We start from the raw sequence: 16,311 nt of genomic DNA, 5'->3' as shown, positions 1-16,311 counted from the left end.
CCCCTCCCACCCCACCCTTAAGATCCCGATTTTTTGCCTGGCAATCTTGTCTATTTCCCCTACCCAGTTATTTATTTATTTTAATACGCATTGGTGTTATGCTATGGGTGTCAGTCCCCTGGACCTGGGGTTACAGACAGTTGTGAGCTCCCATGTGGGTGCTGGGAATTGAACCCAGGTCCTCTGGAAGAGCAGTCAGTGCATTTAACCACTAAGCCATCTCTCCACCCTCAAGCCAAGGCTTCTTGAACTTGCACTCACGGTCACTTTCACCCAAGAATCTTCCATGAGATGCAGGTGTTTAGGAATATAAACCAGGTGTGCGAACGAACACTCGCTGGTAATTAGTCATAAAGAAATACGTTTTAGTTTATGTTGTATACAATATAATATTAACATTGATTAAAGACAAAAGCAGGGCGGGGATGTGGCTCAGTTGGCAGAGTGTCTGCCTAGCACGCTTGAACCCCGGTGTCTAGAATAATCAGGCATGGTGGCTCATACCTGTTACCCCAGCCCCAGAGATGGAGAGATGGTACGTACAATCAGAGGTTCAGAGTTACCCTTGCTTATATAATGAGCTTGAGAACAGCCTGGGGTATCTCAAAATCTTTATTTAAAAAAAAAACAACTTCCAAATTAATGAGATGAATATACTTTTTCTTTTTTAATTGGTTTTTCAAGACAGGGTTTCTCAGTGTAGCCTTTGCTGTCCTGGAACTTGCTCTGTAGCCCAGGCTGTCCTCAAACTCACTGAGATCTGCCTGCTTCTGCCTCCCGAGTGCTGGGATTAAAGGTGTGCGCCATCACTGTTCAGCTGTTTTTGCTTTTTGAATCGGGGTCTTGCTATGTAAGTCCTGGCTGTCCTGGAACTCACTATGTAGACCAGGCTGGCCTCAAACTCACGAAGAACCACCTGTTTCTGTCTCCCAAGTGCAAGGATTAAAGGAATATACCATATGCCTGGCCAAGAATTAAATCTTGAAGATGAGAATTATGGCTCATGCCTGCAGCCTTGGCCCTTGGGAAACTGAGGTAGGAGGAACTATGAGTTCAAGGCCAGCCTCGACAACATAGTGAGTTCTAGGTCAGTCAGATCCTGTCTTAAAAGAAAAAAATTAAATCTTGTAAAATCTTGACTGTTTGATTCTGCAAGGCACAACCCATCTTTGGTGTCTTTGAAAGTTGATATTCTGATTTTGTAATCCTCAGTGTTTAGAATCCCGCTTTGCAGAAGTACTTAGTAAAAAAAAAAATGGTAGACGTATTTTTAGGTTTGTTTCAGAAATTATTTGAAGTTCTATTCTAATCCCAAGTCAAGATTCACTTAATGACTTTCTTTAAACGAAACTCAAATCAGCAGCTCCAGCTTAGAGAAGCAATTTTAGAGTAAGCTATTCTAAGACAACGCAGTGCGAAGACCTGCTAGCTTGCTGTTTCCACGTGGAGTGACGGCAGTGAGAAGATACGAGAAGTCTCTGTTTTCTGTAGTTAAACCAGTGGATGTCAGCAAGAGCACAAACCCTTGTATGTTAAAGACGGTAGTCAGTCTCAGTGTTTTGGGCAACTTTTGCTGGTGTTATGTGACATGATAGCGTACACAGCACAAAGTGCACACATGTTCTGACCCAGAGCTGCAGGTGACGTACGATACAGCATGGCTGAGGTCTACATGAGGCTGGCTGTCTCTGCAGTTGCATCTGACCCAGTGGCTGTGCAGTGGCTGCACAGCTGTGCCTCATAATTCTCATACAAACACACACACACACACGCACATGCACACACACGCGCACGGCGGGGGCGGGGGCAGTGTGCCAGGTGCCATGTTTCTTGGGTTTGGCTGTGCTGTGTCCCCAGTGAAGCACTGTCCCCAACCCAGGCTCCGCTTTCTCTTTCGCTCAAAATCCCTGATGGCAAGATGTCTCCCAACAGCACACAGGTGATGTTTTATACTCACGGACTGTGTCCCGCCATCTGTGGAAGTCTGAAATCCTATTTCATTTTCACTGATCCATGTTAGCTGTACTGACACACGTGTCTGTTCTGTCTGCCTGCTGGCCATGCTGGAGGGAGCGTAGCTCATCTGCCATCTTTTTGTTACTGTTTTATTTTTTGTTTTTTGAGGCAGTGTTTGTCTGTGGCTTTGGAGCCTGTCCTGGAGCTCACTCTGTAGACCAGTTTACCTCAAACAGAGTTCCACTTGCCTCTGCCCCGAGTTCTGGGATTGAAGGTGTGCGCCACCGCACCCAGCAGGTGGATATTTTTCTTGTTACCATTTCTCAAGCAGTGAACTTGAAATTCTATGGTGTTGGGCGTACAACCCTGAAAGATCTTAGAGCACACAGGAGGCTGCACCGGTTTGTGTTAACACTGTCAATTATAGAAGAGACTTGGTGCACACAGCTTGATACATGGCTGTTTTGGGAGAGATGGAGATGGCGGGCCACCTGTCACTGGCCAGGTGCAGTAGCCTTCTGTGGGGTAGCCTGCACTGCTTGGGAGTCCGGGGCTGCAGACAGCTATGGTATGCTAGTGTGTGTAGGGAGACAAGGTATTCACAGAAAGACTTTGAGAGTTTTGTGGGTGTGCTTTTCCTCTTCCCGCCATGTGACCTCATGAGGATGTGAACACCCCAAGAGCCCCCTGTACAGCTGTGGCCTGAAATAAAGGGGTTCCAATCTCTAGGGTTATTCTTCTCACCTGGCAGCACACTGAGCATGCCTGGTGGCGCCTCTGTCGCCTTCACAGCCCTGGTCCGGTCTGGTCACCTAGTTACTCAATGGCTGGTAGACCCTAGTGAAGGAAGAGAGCCCGCATCTCTTTTAAGGCCTTTCTTCTTCCTCCGCAAGTGGCAGTGTGTGACATCACTACCTAACTTCCAGAGAGCCTGGGAAGTGAGCACCTGATCTATAGTTGTGGAGCCGGCCGGTGAAGGACTGTCATTGGCCTTCACTTACATGGTTTCTTAGGTAGAGAAGTGCCCCAGGAGGGGACAGGACCCCGTTGCCACTGCTGTGACTGTGTGTGTTCCGGTCAAGTGGCTGTCCTGAAAGACAAAATTTTTGCAAAGCTGAATGTTCCTATCTTAGAGTGAACGTGTGAGATACAAGAGTACGCCCGAGGGCTGGAGCGTAGCTCGGTAGAGAGCTTGCCTGGTGTGAGCAAGACCCTGGGTTCAATACCCGGTGACCCACAAAAGGGTACGGTTGAGACTGTATTTCAAACGATCATTTCCATTCTCACGTCCGTTAGTGTGACGTGAGCCGCTGGCAGGAGGGCACATCACAGCGGCACACTTGTGAGGGGTTGGAGGCGGGGAATGGGCATTCTGCCTTTGAGTGTGATTGTCGTGCACCTGAGGACAACGGAGTGTGTGGGTGTCCACATGTGCGCACAGCGGCTGTGGGTGTGTGCGCAGTGAGGGAGGCACCATAGCTTGTAGTCGGGTCCTGCTGTAGTCCCGGCAGGCAGGGTGGTATCCGTCGCTAGCTGGGGTGCTGGCTGTAAGCGCGAGAAGGCTGCTTTCCCTCTACTGGGGTGTCTTTAGTCTTGCGGCTCCTACTCAGCCTTCAAGGATGGGCCACGTGTCTACACGAGGACATTTCGGGTGCTGGCTGCACAGGTCCCGCTGGGTGCTCAGAGGGTCTGTCCCAAAGGGTGTGCATGAAGGATGCCTGGCTCTGTCACTCTCTCAAGCGGTGGTGTGGCCTGCCACTCCTGCCTCTTCCCCTGTTCTGTTTTCTGGGCTCTTCCCTGTACCCTATGTGACTGAGAGCCATATATATATATATATGAATGAATGATTTATTTATTTTGCATAAAACATTCTGCCTTCGTGTATGCCTGAAGGCCAGAAGAGGGCACCAGATCTCACCATTGATGGCTGTGAACCACCATGTGGTTTCTGGGACTTGAACTCAGGACCTCTGATGGCTCAGGACCTCTGAGCACTGGCTGCTCTTAACCTCTAAGCCATCTCTCCAGTCCCCCGAAAGCCTTTCTTACATGATGTCTGATGGGAGTGCCACGTGCTTATGAGCCAAGCTCAGTCGGTCTGAAGCCTGGGCCCCAGCAGGCAGCAGAACTCAGTGTCTGTAAGGTGGAGGACTCTGGGTCACAGTTTTATGGGGCAGGGGATGACAGTCAAACTGTCAATCACCTCACTGAACGCCCTGCCCAGTGCAGGAGACTTCAGAGGCTTGTCCCATGCATGGGGTCACCCCATTCTCTGTTGTTTGTCTTCTTCAGTCTCTTCGTGTTACACATTATACAGATGGCTACTGTACCTCCACCCCACGTGAAATTATTTTTCCAGTGAATTCAAAGCTTACGTGGGGTTTGGGGTGTAGCTCAGTGGAAGACTTGCCGGCTTGCCTAGCATGGGCAAGGTCCTGGATTCAACCCCCAAGCTCTGCAAAAGAAGAGAAAAGAATTTAAAATACATATTATTCACCTACCTTGAGAGATAACGCAGAAGGAAAGCTTGAGAATGGCGCCACCTGGTGGAGGTCCCCATGAGAATGTTCCGGGTTGCCTTACAGCCTGGTGACAGGCCTTCCTGTTGGGCCTCCTTCCTGCCTGCGCCTCAGCTGTCCTTGTTATTTGGAAATTTCCCCTGGAACCTTTCCCGTCCTCTACAGCCTGCACACGGCTGTGTGCTCACCCATCTCATTGTGGCAGCAAATCAGATGTATCAGACAGTTGTCACCGTGACACCGTTAACACCTGGGAATGGTGATGTGCACCCAATGGGACTTGGTCCACCTCAGACCTGGGCCTCTGAAGCCTGGCACAGGGAGACACGGTTTCTGCATAAGCAGGGACCAGCTGCCAGCAGGCAGGGTTTGTAATTCCTACTTCAGCTTCCTAGTTTGTATACAAGCCTGGTGAGCGTGGCTGCCATAGGCTGTGGCTATAAAGGCGTCCTCTGTACCGTGGAGAGTCAGTGTTGCTGTGTGCTGGTGGTTATACTGGTGTCCTGAGGGAGGTATGTGCACAGTTGGTAGGTGTGCAGCCAGCATGTTAGGACAGGCTGTATGGGGGTGTTCCTGCATTGTTAGAGAAGGCTGCATGGGGCTGTTCCCTGCATTGTTAGGGAAGGCTGCATGGGGCTGGGGCTGTTCTCACGGGGCTGTCCCCTGCATTGTCAGGGCAGGCTGCATGGGGCTGTTCACCTGCGTGTTGAGGGGGAGAGGCAGGGTGTTCTGGTGTGACAGTTAGGATGAGTCTGTACAGAGGCACATAACCACATGGCCTGCTTGGGGGCAGTGCTTGCTATGGCTGGAGAATGGGGCGTGAAAGGAAAGAGGGGGCAGTCTCGGGGAACGAGAGTTCTGGTACAGTGGAAATGTCTGGGTGAGGAGCAGGAAGGTCCATTTGAAGCAATTGTGGGGGCTGAGCAAAGCAGCCCAGCAGCTGGGGAGGTAACGCAGCAAGGGAGGAGTGCGGTCTGTGCAGGACGGAGGGCCCGAGGCACAGTAGAGGGCACAGAGCAACAGGCTCTGGACACTTGAGCCAGGCAGGACAAGGCCGAGGGAGATGGGGAGAGAGAAGAGCTTGAGCCAGCAAGTCTCAGAAGGTAAGTGTGGGCGACAGCTGTACCCCAGAAGAAAGCGCCTTATATGCCAGGCATAGCAAAGCGCGCCTAGAATCTCAGCATGTGGAGAAAGACGGCAGGAGCAGTACGGGTGCCCAGTGAGTTCCAGACCAGCCTCAGAAACAGAACAACTCTGTCTCAAAAAAAAAAAAAGTGTTCTTGTTGCAGTTACTGTGACTACCTGTGGTAGGTCAGATGGCCATCCCTCTGTGGGCTAGAAGGACAGATGGCCTCTACCTAAATCTGCCCCACAAGCTGGGGCAGGCGACGGCTTCAGAGTCCTGGCCACTGGTGCCACCTGCTGCCTGACTTGGGTAGTGCATGCTTGAGGCATGAGGCTCAATGAACTCTCTTGTTAAACCCAGGACATGAAAAACAGATCGACCCTGAAACATTCAGAGACTTCTACACCTGCTGGAAGGAGACAGAAGCAGAGGCACAAGAGGTCAGCCTGCCTGCACTGCTGATGGACCATCTGGATAAGAACGAGTGCGTGTACAAGCTGTCGAGCTCCGTGAAGACCAACCGCGGCGTTGGCAAGATCGCCATGACCCAGAAACGCCTGTTCCTGCTCCCCGAGGGGCGGCCGGGCTACGTGGAGATCGCCACTTTCAGGAACATAGAGGTGAGGCTGCCATGATGCCAGGCGCAGGATGCAGCCATTCCTCAGGCTGTGTGCCCCCGGTTACCTTTAGCACCGTGTGCCTTCCTGTACCCCAGCTTGATCAGCTCTCAAGTAAGGGTGAGGTGGCGCCCCTGGGGCGGTATTTCCTCACCCGATTCCACTGCAGTGACCATGTATAGAGGTGCAAGGTAAGGCTGGCTATGACTGTCTCCCAAAGACGGGAGGTTAGGAATGAATTCCTCTCAGCGAGATGGCTACATGCTGACCACCTGTAGCCACTGTTTCCCAATCCCTGCTGTCCCCATGGTGTGTCCCACAGTGCCTACTGGGGTTTCTGGGCACATGCTTCTTATTAGTTTTCATAGTTTATTTGCTTTTTGAGATAGGGTCTTGCTATGTAGCTCAGGCTGACTATGAACTTGCAATCTTCCTGTCTCAGCCACCTTAATGTTGGGATTATAGGCATATTCTACCACACACCTGGGCACATTTTATTTTATTTGTTTGTTTTCTGAGACAGGGTTTCTCTGTGTAGCTTTAGAGCCTGTCCTAGAATTCACTTTGTAGGCCAGGCTGGCCTTGAACCCACAAAGATATGCCTGCCTCTGCCTCCTGAGTGCTGGAATAAAAGGAGTGTGCCACCACCGCCCAGCTTTTTTTTTTAAGATTTATTTATTACATCACAGTGTACTGCCTGCATGTTTGCCTGCACACCAGAAGAAGGCACCAGAACCACCATGTGGTTGCTGGAAATTGAACTCAAGACCTGGAAGTTAAGTGCTCTTAACCTCTGAGTCATCTCTATAACCTGGTTGGTTGGTTTTTTGAGAGCAGGTGTCTCTGTGTAACCTTGGCTGTCCTGGACTATGTACTGCTCACAGAGAACTACCTGGATCTGCCTTGGAGTATTGGGATGAAAGGCATATGCTACCACGTCTGGCCACGTTACATTACTCCAGAGGAGGAGGTCTGAGTCAGGTGTACTGGTGTGTGTCATTAATCCCAGCACTCAGGACTCAGAGGCAGGAGTTCTGCAAGTTCTAGGCTAGTGTGGGCAGCAGAGTGAGACCCTGTCTCAAAAGAAAAAAAGAGTTGGGTGGTGGCAGTGCACACCTTTAATCCCAGGGTTCTAGAGGTGAGGCAGGCGGATTCCTGAGTTCAAGGCCAGTCTGGTCTACAGTGCGAGTTCCAGGTCGGAGAAACTCTGCCTTAAAAAAACCAAACCAAACTACCACCATCAAAAACAAAGAAACAAAAAAGGCAAGAAAAAAAACCAGGTCTGAACTGGACCCTGACGGTCTTATTTCGTACCTTATATTAAACAATTACCATCCCACACTCGAGAAGACCTAGGAGAGGTGGGGTGGGGGTGTCATGTGTTCTCAGCTACTAAGGTCACAGCAGGAAGAAGGGCCAAGACCAGTGACCACTGGGATGCCCACAAGGCCTGCAGCTGACATCCCTGTCTGCAATGCTGGCTCGCTCCAGAAGTCCTCTGGGAAAGCAAAGGGCTGTAAGGTGCCCACGTGCCCAACATCATGGCCAAACTTGCCCTCCATGCCTTGAGGCTGCTCCTTCCCTCCTTCTACCAACCCAGGCTTCTCTGTGACGTCATGTTCTCGTCCTCCCACAGGAAGTCAAAAACACCACAGTGGCCTTTCTCCTCCTGAAGATACCCACCTTAAAGATCAAGACGGTGGCCAAGAAGGAAGTCTTCGAGGCTAACCTGAAGTCCGAATGTGACCTGTGGCACCTGATGGTGAAGGAGATGTGGGCCGGGAAGAAGCTGGCAGACGACCACAAGGTCTGAGGTGGGGGTGGTCCTGTGGGCAGGGGTGGCACCAGGTCCTGCAGGGGGCACCGAGAGCTCGCAGTTCAAGCCTGGTACCACTGGGCAGGGGAGATCTACTATCTGAGGGGACACAGAAGCAGCTGTGGCTCTGTGACCTCACTTGAGGCCACGTGGCCTTTGAGGTTGGAGTGAGGAGGAGCCCATGAAGGCTGCAGCCCACATTGACTCAGTTTCCCTTTGTGCACCCTCCGTTCTGATGTCTTCCCAGTGAATGGTGGGGAGGGTTGGGGGGTATGTGTGCATTGTCTAAATGCCAAGAAAACATGTGTCAAGCAAGCCAGGTATGGGAACATGTGTCCATTATCCCAGTACTCAGGAGGCTAAGCTAGGAAGGCCTGGAGTTTGAGGCCAGCCTGGACTATAGAGCAAGATCATGTCTTGAACAATTACATAACCTAACCAAAACAATGAACTAAGGCCATCATCAGAGGACTCACACAGAGGAACTGGTCATAAGGGTATGTGGAGACTTGTAGCCACTAGTCACCAGAAATGTCTTAGAAGGAACAGGCTGGCTGGTGGCGTGGGTGGGGTTATCCCTGTCATGGAGTAGGAGTGAACTCTGACCTCCCTAAGGTTCTGTGTTCCATGATCTCTGGCCCAGCCTTTTGGTTCTACACCCGCTGTGCTATGCAGATTAGCTATGCAACGGCAAAAGCCCATGGCGGGACTGTTCCCCCACCTGTCACTGGGTACAGTCACAGCGCTGCTGTCTTAGTGTGGTTGGGGCAGGGGTGAGGAGGCATGAGGTCCTGCCGGCCCCATTTAGAGAAGAAAATGCGCTGGCTCCCGGAGTCAACAATCAGGGTTTATTGTAACTCCAAGCAAAAGACGACACGACCCTAAATCCCAGCTCCTCACCCTCCAGTGAGTGGACGGGGCTGACACATGCCCGCTTCTGCCCTAGGACCCGCAGTACGTCCAGCAAGCACTGACCAACGTCTTGCTCATGGATGCCGTAGTTGGCACACTGCAATCGTCCAGCGCCATACATGCTGCCTCCAAGCTGGCCTACTTTGACAAGATGAAGAACGAAAGTGAGTTCCACGCGTTTGCAAGGCCATGCCTTTGGCGGTCTAAGCGTTTGCCTCGGGCTCTTCTTCTGGCTGGCTCTATCCGTTAGAACCCACCAAACTTTCTTGCTCTCTCTTCTGTTTTTGCTTACTTTTGGGGGCGGGTGGATAGGATCTTGCTGTGTAGACCACCAGAACGCAGCTCATGGTCCTCTTGCCTCCGTCTCCTGCGTGCTGGCATTACACACCCAGCTATATTTTGTTGATTTGGAGGGTGTTTCTTGTCTCTGTTGTGTGTGTGTGTGTGTGTGTGTGTGTGTGTGTGGACACACATGCCACATGATGTGTGTGAAGGTCAGAGTCATTTTTCTTCCTTCCACAGTGTGGGTCTCCAGGATTGAACTCATTATCAATTTGGGGGCACAGTGCCTAAACACTAAGCAATCTCACCCACCCTGATTTGTTTTGAGTGTTACTATTGTTCCCTTGTTTGCTTTTTTATTGTTTGTGTGAGACAGGGGAACATTCTAGCATAGGCTACCCTGGAACTCAGTATATAGCCCAGGCAGGCCTTGAACTTACAATCCTCCTGCCCCAGTGAGTATTAGGATTATAGATGTTTTTAGGATTTTTTTTTTAAATCACATGATGACTTTCATTGTCACTGAACCCTGGACCATGTGGCTCCTCCCTGTCACACACTGGCTCCTTGTTTCTGTCCTGGGTGGTGTTCCATTTTACACATAAACTGCATGTCCTGACCAACTGCAGAGTTTCCTGTCCTGCTCAGCAGACGAGAAATGTCTGGAAGGCTGCTGAGTAACTGATAGCCTTTCTGGTCAATGTTGGGGATGTGTCGGACATCCATGGCTTCTTTGCACCTGGTTGGTCTGCTGACGGACGGACTAAGCACCAGTCTCCTGTAGCTCAGGCTGGTCTTGACCTGTCTCTGAACCTGAAGATGACTTTAAACTCTGATCCTCCTGCCTCCACCTCCCAGGTGCTGGCATTACTGTGCCTTGGTGCCCAGCATCTCTTTATCTTTACTGTGGCCAGTTTCCTGGGACAGAAATCTCCAGCATCTTTCCTGCTCATTTCCGTTTGGCTCTCCCATTCTGAAGCCATACAGAGATCCGTATTTCAAGTCTAGGACCAGTAGGTTAAGAAGATGTCTCGCACCTTCTGAGCTTCTGCCTTGTTTCCATTTTAAACGTCCTGCAGCTTCCTGCTTTGAGACCTGTAGACAGGAAACCTATCGAGGCCACAGAGAGTGTGTGAAGGTAAACAATAGGAAGTTCAGCTCGGGACACAGATGGATGAAGTAGGACTGTCTGCAGAAACCATTCAGGTCCTATTGATACTGGATGCCCCTCGCCTCCTGGACCCCTTTAACATGTGGCTTACTAAGTTTAGGGCATTTGCAGAGTGGTGACACTCTCCTTGTGATGGCTGTGAGACCCACTCTGCAGGAGGAATCCCCACACCTGCTTAGCATCATCTCTGGGCTCCCGGTGGGGCCATTTGTTGACTCTCTCTGTGATCTCATCTGTCCTGGGTGTTTCCCACACTTGGGAGCCCTCCTGACTCCATCCTTTCGCCCAGTCCAGTGTCTCGGTTCCTTCATGAGCCAGCCTGTGCCGCCACTTCACTCCTTGAAGGAAACTGTATTTTGTATGGTGTGTGTGGTACGCTTCTACATCTGTGAGTGTGTGAGTGTGTGTGTGTGTGTGTGTGTGTGTGTGTGTGTGTGAATGCCACGGGGTGTGTACGCAGGTTGGAGGACAGCCTCAGGTGTTGGTCCCCACCTTCCACTTCACTTCAGGTGTGTGTGTGGGTCATCTCATTTTTGTTGTTTGCTGCTGTGTATGTTAGACTAGCTGTATGTTGGGGGGAGGGTCTCCTGTCATTGCCCTCTGTCTGTCCATAGGAATACTGGTATTGCAGAGGCACACACTTGCACCCTGCTTTCTATGGGTCCTCATTCTTGTATAGCAAGCACGGGACGCACTGAACCGTCTCCCAGTCCTTCCTCTAATGGCTCTAGTTGTGCGCTTGAGAGCAATGCATTTCCTATACCTCGTCTCCTGCAGTGGACACTGAAGTTCACTGCCTTCTGCCTGACAAAGGCGGCTGTGAATGCCTGCGCAGGTTCCTGTCATCGCTCCTGGGTGTGGAGTCAGGTTTTAAAAATAGCAGTGCAGGAATTAGAAAACACCCCAGGCTGTGTGCTTACTCACCTTGGCATATCTTAATCTTGCCCTTGGTAACATCTGTCAATGTCTGTGTGGCCCTGACACTTCCTGGCCATAGAACCCGCTCCTGCCTGATCTGGGACAGCAGCCAGGAGGCTCAGGTGCTCCACGTTGCCTGGAGACCCACGGAGCCCTCCAGGAGCTCTGTCTGCTGGTCCTGGGTCTCGACAGAACTGCTCTTTTCCTCAGATGGGAATAAAATCAAATAAACAGTGCACTTCAGCTGTTTATATAACTCTAAACACAGGCCTTCTTGCTTCCAGCAGTTTATGGAACGGCTTTCTAGCTCCTCTGTAAACAGTTTACAGAGTTGCCATGGGAACGCCCAGCACACGCTCTGTCATCATCACCTTGTTCCCTATGGCCCAGGAGACGCCATCTGAGCTCCGGTCACAGCACGCTGAGCTCCTAGCCCTGGTTTGCTCTACCGGAGGTCCTGAGTTCAATTCCCAGCAACCACATGGTGGCTCACAACCATCTGTAATGAGATCTGGTGCCCTCTTCTGGCCTGCAAGCATGGAGGCTGAACACTGTGTACATAATAAATAAATCTTATTAAAAAAAAAAAGAAGAAAAGAAATCCAGAAATACCTTCTAGTGCGTGGCTTAGCAAAGTGAAGACTCGAGACATGACAAGCTTGACGCAGAAGCACTGGGAGCGCATGTGATGGAAGGGTTTAAAAATACACAAAACGAAAGGAGAGCCCTAGGCAGCAGGTGGAGCGACAGTGGCAGAGGGTCCCTTTGTCACATCCTGCGCTGCTGGAGCTCAGAGATGTTGTTTTGAAAAAAATGAGGACAATAGCAATCGTATCAGATGTGTGGGTTAATGAGAAAGGGAGGGTGTGGGAAGAAGCCATCAGCAAGTCCCCAAGGCATCATCCCCACGGCATCATCCCCACTGCAGTGCAGGTGACTCATGGGGGCGGGAGGCTAGGAGGTAACTCGGGGTTAGCAGGAGAGTCCCTCACCCTGGCAGGTAGTCCCAGAAACCCCCAGGGAAGGTGGTTTTTGCATCGCCTAGGAACAAGAGTTGGATTGTGCAGGAAGAGATGCAAGGGTCACCCATGTTTGTCCTGGCGTCATATGCAGAGTCTTAGAAATGGAGCCAGACAGACGAATGGGTAAGGAAGATGTGACCCAGGGCTGGAAAGATGGCTCACTATGTAAAGGCACGTGTTGACAAGCCTGACGACATGGTTGAAGGAGAGACTGACTCCTATTGTTTCCTGATCTCCACATGTGTTCTATGGTGTGCGCATCACACACAAAATGTTAAAAGAAAATGTGACATGTACACAATGGCGTTCCGTTCAACCAGAAGAACATGCATAGCAGCGGCCTTCTTGGCCCCGCTCCCTATCAGGGGATGAGGCCAGAGGGCACCTTGGATGGTATTATCCCTAACGCTGATTTTCAAGAGTGCCCCCTTCAGGCCGCATGTGGTTTTTAACCTAACAGGAGAGCTTGTGAGTTACACGTCACTGCTGTCCTACTTTCTGAGTCTGGTAACCCAAAGTGCTTGTGTTTCAGCACCCATGGCAGTCCCAAAGACAACCTCGGAGACCCTAAAACACAAGATTAACCCTTCAGCAGGAGAGACTGCTCCCCAAGCTGTTGACGTCTTGCTGTATACTCCAGGTAAGGTAACCTCTCACTGCTCCTGGTTGTGATGAACTTAGATCTGGGTTGGAAGTCGCCCTGGCAACAATGAAGGGAAAACCCTGTGCTAGGAGGAGGGGGGTGGTTTATTTTTGACTGTAGGACAGAATCCTGAGCCACGGGGCAAAGCTGTCTTGACCACTCTGCCCACTTGGCCTTGTGGCACCCTATACTTGGGTAACAACATAGTTAGGGACCCAGAATACTCATTCCCTGCCCTCTGCAGTATGTGACAATTCAGGTATTGTGTGTCCTCAGCTCTTATCTTTGGTTGAGGAGGCTGCTGATGGCGAATGGCTGTATAACCGTGGGGTAGTGGGACAGCCTAGCTCTGTACTGGAAGCTGGAGCCCTGCCCACTTCGGTCAGTTACCACATCAGTCCCAAGTGGACGGAAGTCGAGATGAAAAAAGGCACTTACAGGCTAGTGGACCAGCACACTCAGCAGCACAGGCATGACCAGGCCAGCCCCGAATACCTGATCACCGAAGGACTCATGCATTTGACTACATTAAGGGTTTCTGGGCTGGTAAGGTGGCTAAGTGGGCAAGGGTGTTTGCTGCCAACAACCCTGAGAACCTGAGTTTGATCCCTGGAACCCACATAGTAGAAGGAGAAACTGACTCCCCAAAGTAGTCCCTGAACTTCCACTTAAGTGTGCTACACACACACACACACACACACACACACACACACACACACACACACACACACAAATCAGTGGGAGCTCAGAGACTGTGCTGGCAAGTGTGTTTCTGGCATGATGACATCATGAGGGGCTCCCATCCAGCCATTCAGAGCACAATTCCCCGAGGGAGAACCAGGTATTCCAGTATTGCCAAGAGACACATACCTCATGAAAGAGGCCATCCCAGCTCTGACACCATCGGCCTCGTGACCAGTTAAGGCAATGCCAGTAGAGCCACTCTCTAGAGTCAAGCTGGACACAGTGACATTGACCTGTAGTCCTAGCTGCACAAGAAGCTGGGGTACGACAACACTAGCCTGGGGAACATAGCAAGCCCTCATCTCAACAAACAAAGAGAAACATCCCCCAGAGGGCTCAAATGAATTACAGTTTATGCCAGGCTGGATGTGCTGGTATGTATCTCTAATATCAGCATTCAGGAGGATGAGGCAGGAGGACAACTACAAGTTCAAGGCCAGTCTGAGCTACATGAAACTCCATCTTAAAAACACTAAATAAATAAGGATAGCTACCAATCAGTAACTGTGGGTGACAACCTGAAGCAAAGGTACCCCTGCTCCACGCTGTGGGTAGGTGTGGAAATCGGTGGGCACACTGTATCTTGGTTTCTCTAGTTGACCCCTTCCTCACCAGCCACCCTCATGCTGCCTGCTTACCTGTGGGTCCCTGGTGCGACAGTACATCCCTACTCCACACAGTCCGGACTGTCTCTTCCAGGAGCTCAAAAGACCCCAGAATCTCCAGGGAGGATGGCACTCTGCTATTTCCACACCCCTGCACTTGGCGCTGCACTGGCGTTCTGTGGCTGTCTGCAGGACAGCCGAGTGGTAGGAGGCGGCCCCTCCCACTGTTACTGATCTGACTGAAAAGTTTCGGGGCTACTTTCCTCTTCAGGGCGCCTTGACCCTGCAGAGAAGGTTGAAGATGCACACCCTAAGTTGTGGTGTGCCCTGAATGAAGGCAAAGTGGTCGTGTTTGATGCTTCCTCCTGGACCATCCACCAGCATTGCTTTAAAGTGGGTGCCTCCAAAGTGGTGAGTGCAGCGCTCTTAACCCAGTGTGATGCTCTAAGTGATTCACCAGACTGCGTGTCCCTGGCATCACGAAGAACCCCTGATGACACGCCATCTGCAGAGGCCCTGACGGCTCGATTGGCCATTCCTGCTATCCATCTTCATTACTGCAAATCCAGCCACCTGCTAAAACTTGTCTTTACCCCCAGATCATTGCTCTCGGTGCCTCTCTGGTGATCCAGACACATTGGAAATGTCAGTGCCGGTGTGTGTTTGCCGAGGCAGTGCAGTTACTGCTGCTCCTTGCGGCTCACACCGTGGACCACTATCCTGTCCCTCCTGTATTTTCTGCCATGCTTTATACGTCTGTGTTTTCTCTCTTTTTTTTCTTTTCTTTTTCTTTTTTTTTGGTTTTTCGAGACAGGGTTTCTCTGTGGTTTTGGAGCCTGTCCTGGAACTAGCTCTTGTAGACCAGACTGGTCTCGAACTCAGAGAGATCCGCCTGCCTCTGCTCCCGAGTGCCGTAGGTCTGTGTTCTCAATAAGGCATCTTTAAATGGGAACCCACAAGGTTCTGACTGGGCCTTGTGAGACCGTACAGGATCAGTGTTCATTCGCTGTGGCTTGGGGCTAGTAAGCGCAGATCGTGAACCTGGTCTACACAGCTCACCCCACCCTTCTGTCTTGGCTCCCTTTAGAACTGTATGGTGATGGCAGAGCACAGCCAGGTGTGGGTGGGCTCTGAGGACTCCGTCATCTACATCATCAACGTGCACAGCATGTCCTGCAACAAACAGCTCACGGACCACCGTGCAGCGGTCACTGGCTTGGTGGTGCACGATGGGAAGAAACCCAGGTACCAGGGCCCACTGGGGGGTAGGAAAGGGAAGAGCTTGGCTCCTAGGGGTGTGGAAGGTAAGAGGTCCTGGGCTTTGCCAGGGAAGGAGAGTCTGCAGGAGACGTGTGTTCTGCTTCTGCTTGTGGGCAAAGAGAAAGGAGCCTTTGAGACGACAAAACCAGCATGGTGACCACCAGCTCTTGGCCTCACAGCCAAGATTACTTAGACCAGCCTATGCTTTTGGCCAAAACTGGGAAGGGTTGCGCCCAGGAAGTACTGGTTGTGGCTGGTTTTCTCGTTTTCCGACATCAGAAATCTGGCTTTGTAGGAAAGACTATCTCTAAAATGCCACTGTGGGACATGGCTCCCTCAGGCCCCGAGAGTCACCAGAAGGCCAGCTGTCTACAGGCTGATGGGGGCACTTCCCCCGCTAAATCTGTAGCTAGTGTTGCACGTGTCCTGGGGGGGGGGGGGTCTGGAGCCCTGTTCACCTTCATTTTCAAACCCGACCAGACTGCTTCAAGGGGCTTCACCCTCCCTGCCAAAGGCATGCATGGCAGACAGCTTTGGGCTGGCTTCACCGGAGAGTGAACAGGCAAGAGTTCTCCCGTCACAGAGAAACCTCCTTTTACCCGGGGTTCCTGACTCTATGACCCCCAATTCTAAGGCCAAGCCACCATGGGAGATATTTTTTTAATTTATTTATTTATTGAGGATTTCTGCCTCCTCCCCGCCACCGCCTCCCATTTCCCT

The 16,311-nt window shown here is 51.2% G+C and overlaps 1 protein-coding gene across 1 annotated transcript in view; it reads left to right on the top strand.

The window, feature by feature from the left end:
• The window catches only part of Dennd3 (DENN domain containing 3), a 56,106-nt gene that overhangs the window by 33,067 nt on the left and 6,728 nt on the right, over nt 1-16,311 (top strand). The window contains exons 14-19 of the mRNA XM_005354518.3: nt 5,962-6,221; nt 7,855-8,025; nt 8,981-9,110; nt 12,872-12,979; nt 14,603-14,742; nt 15,419-15,576. Of these exons, the coding sequence (XP_005354575.1) occupies nt 5,962-6,221; nt 7,855-8,025; nt 8,981-9,110; nt 12,872-12,979; nt 14,603-14,742; nt 15,419-15,576 (967 nt within the window). The remainder of the gene's footprint in view (nt 1-5,961; nt 6,222-7,854; nt 8,026-8,980; nt 9,111-12,871; nt 12,980-14,602; nt 14,743-15,418; nt 15,577-16,311) is intronic.

The sequence above is a fragment of the Microtus ochrogaster genome, chromosome 15, assembly GCF_000317375.1.
Source record: "Microtus ochrogaster isolate Prairie Vole_2 chromosome 15, MicOch1.0, whole genome shotgun sequence".
NCBI lineage: Eukaryota > Metazoa > Chordata > Mammalia > Rodentia > Cricetidae > Microtus > Microtus ochrogaster.
This window is presented reverse-complemented; position numbering and strand designations above follow the sequence as displayed.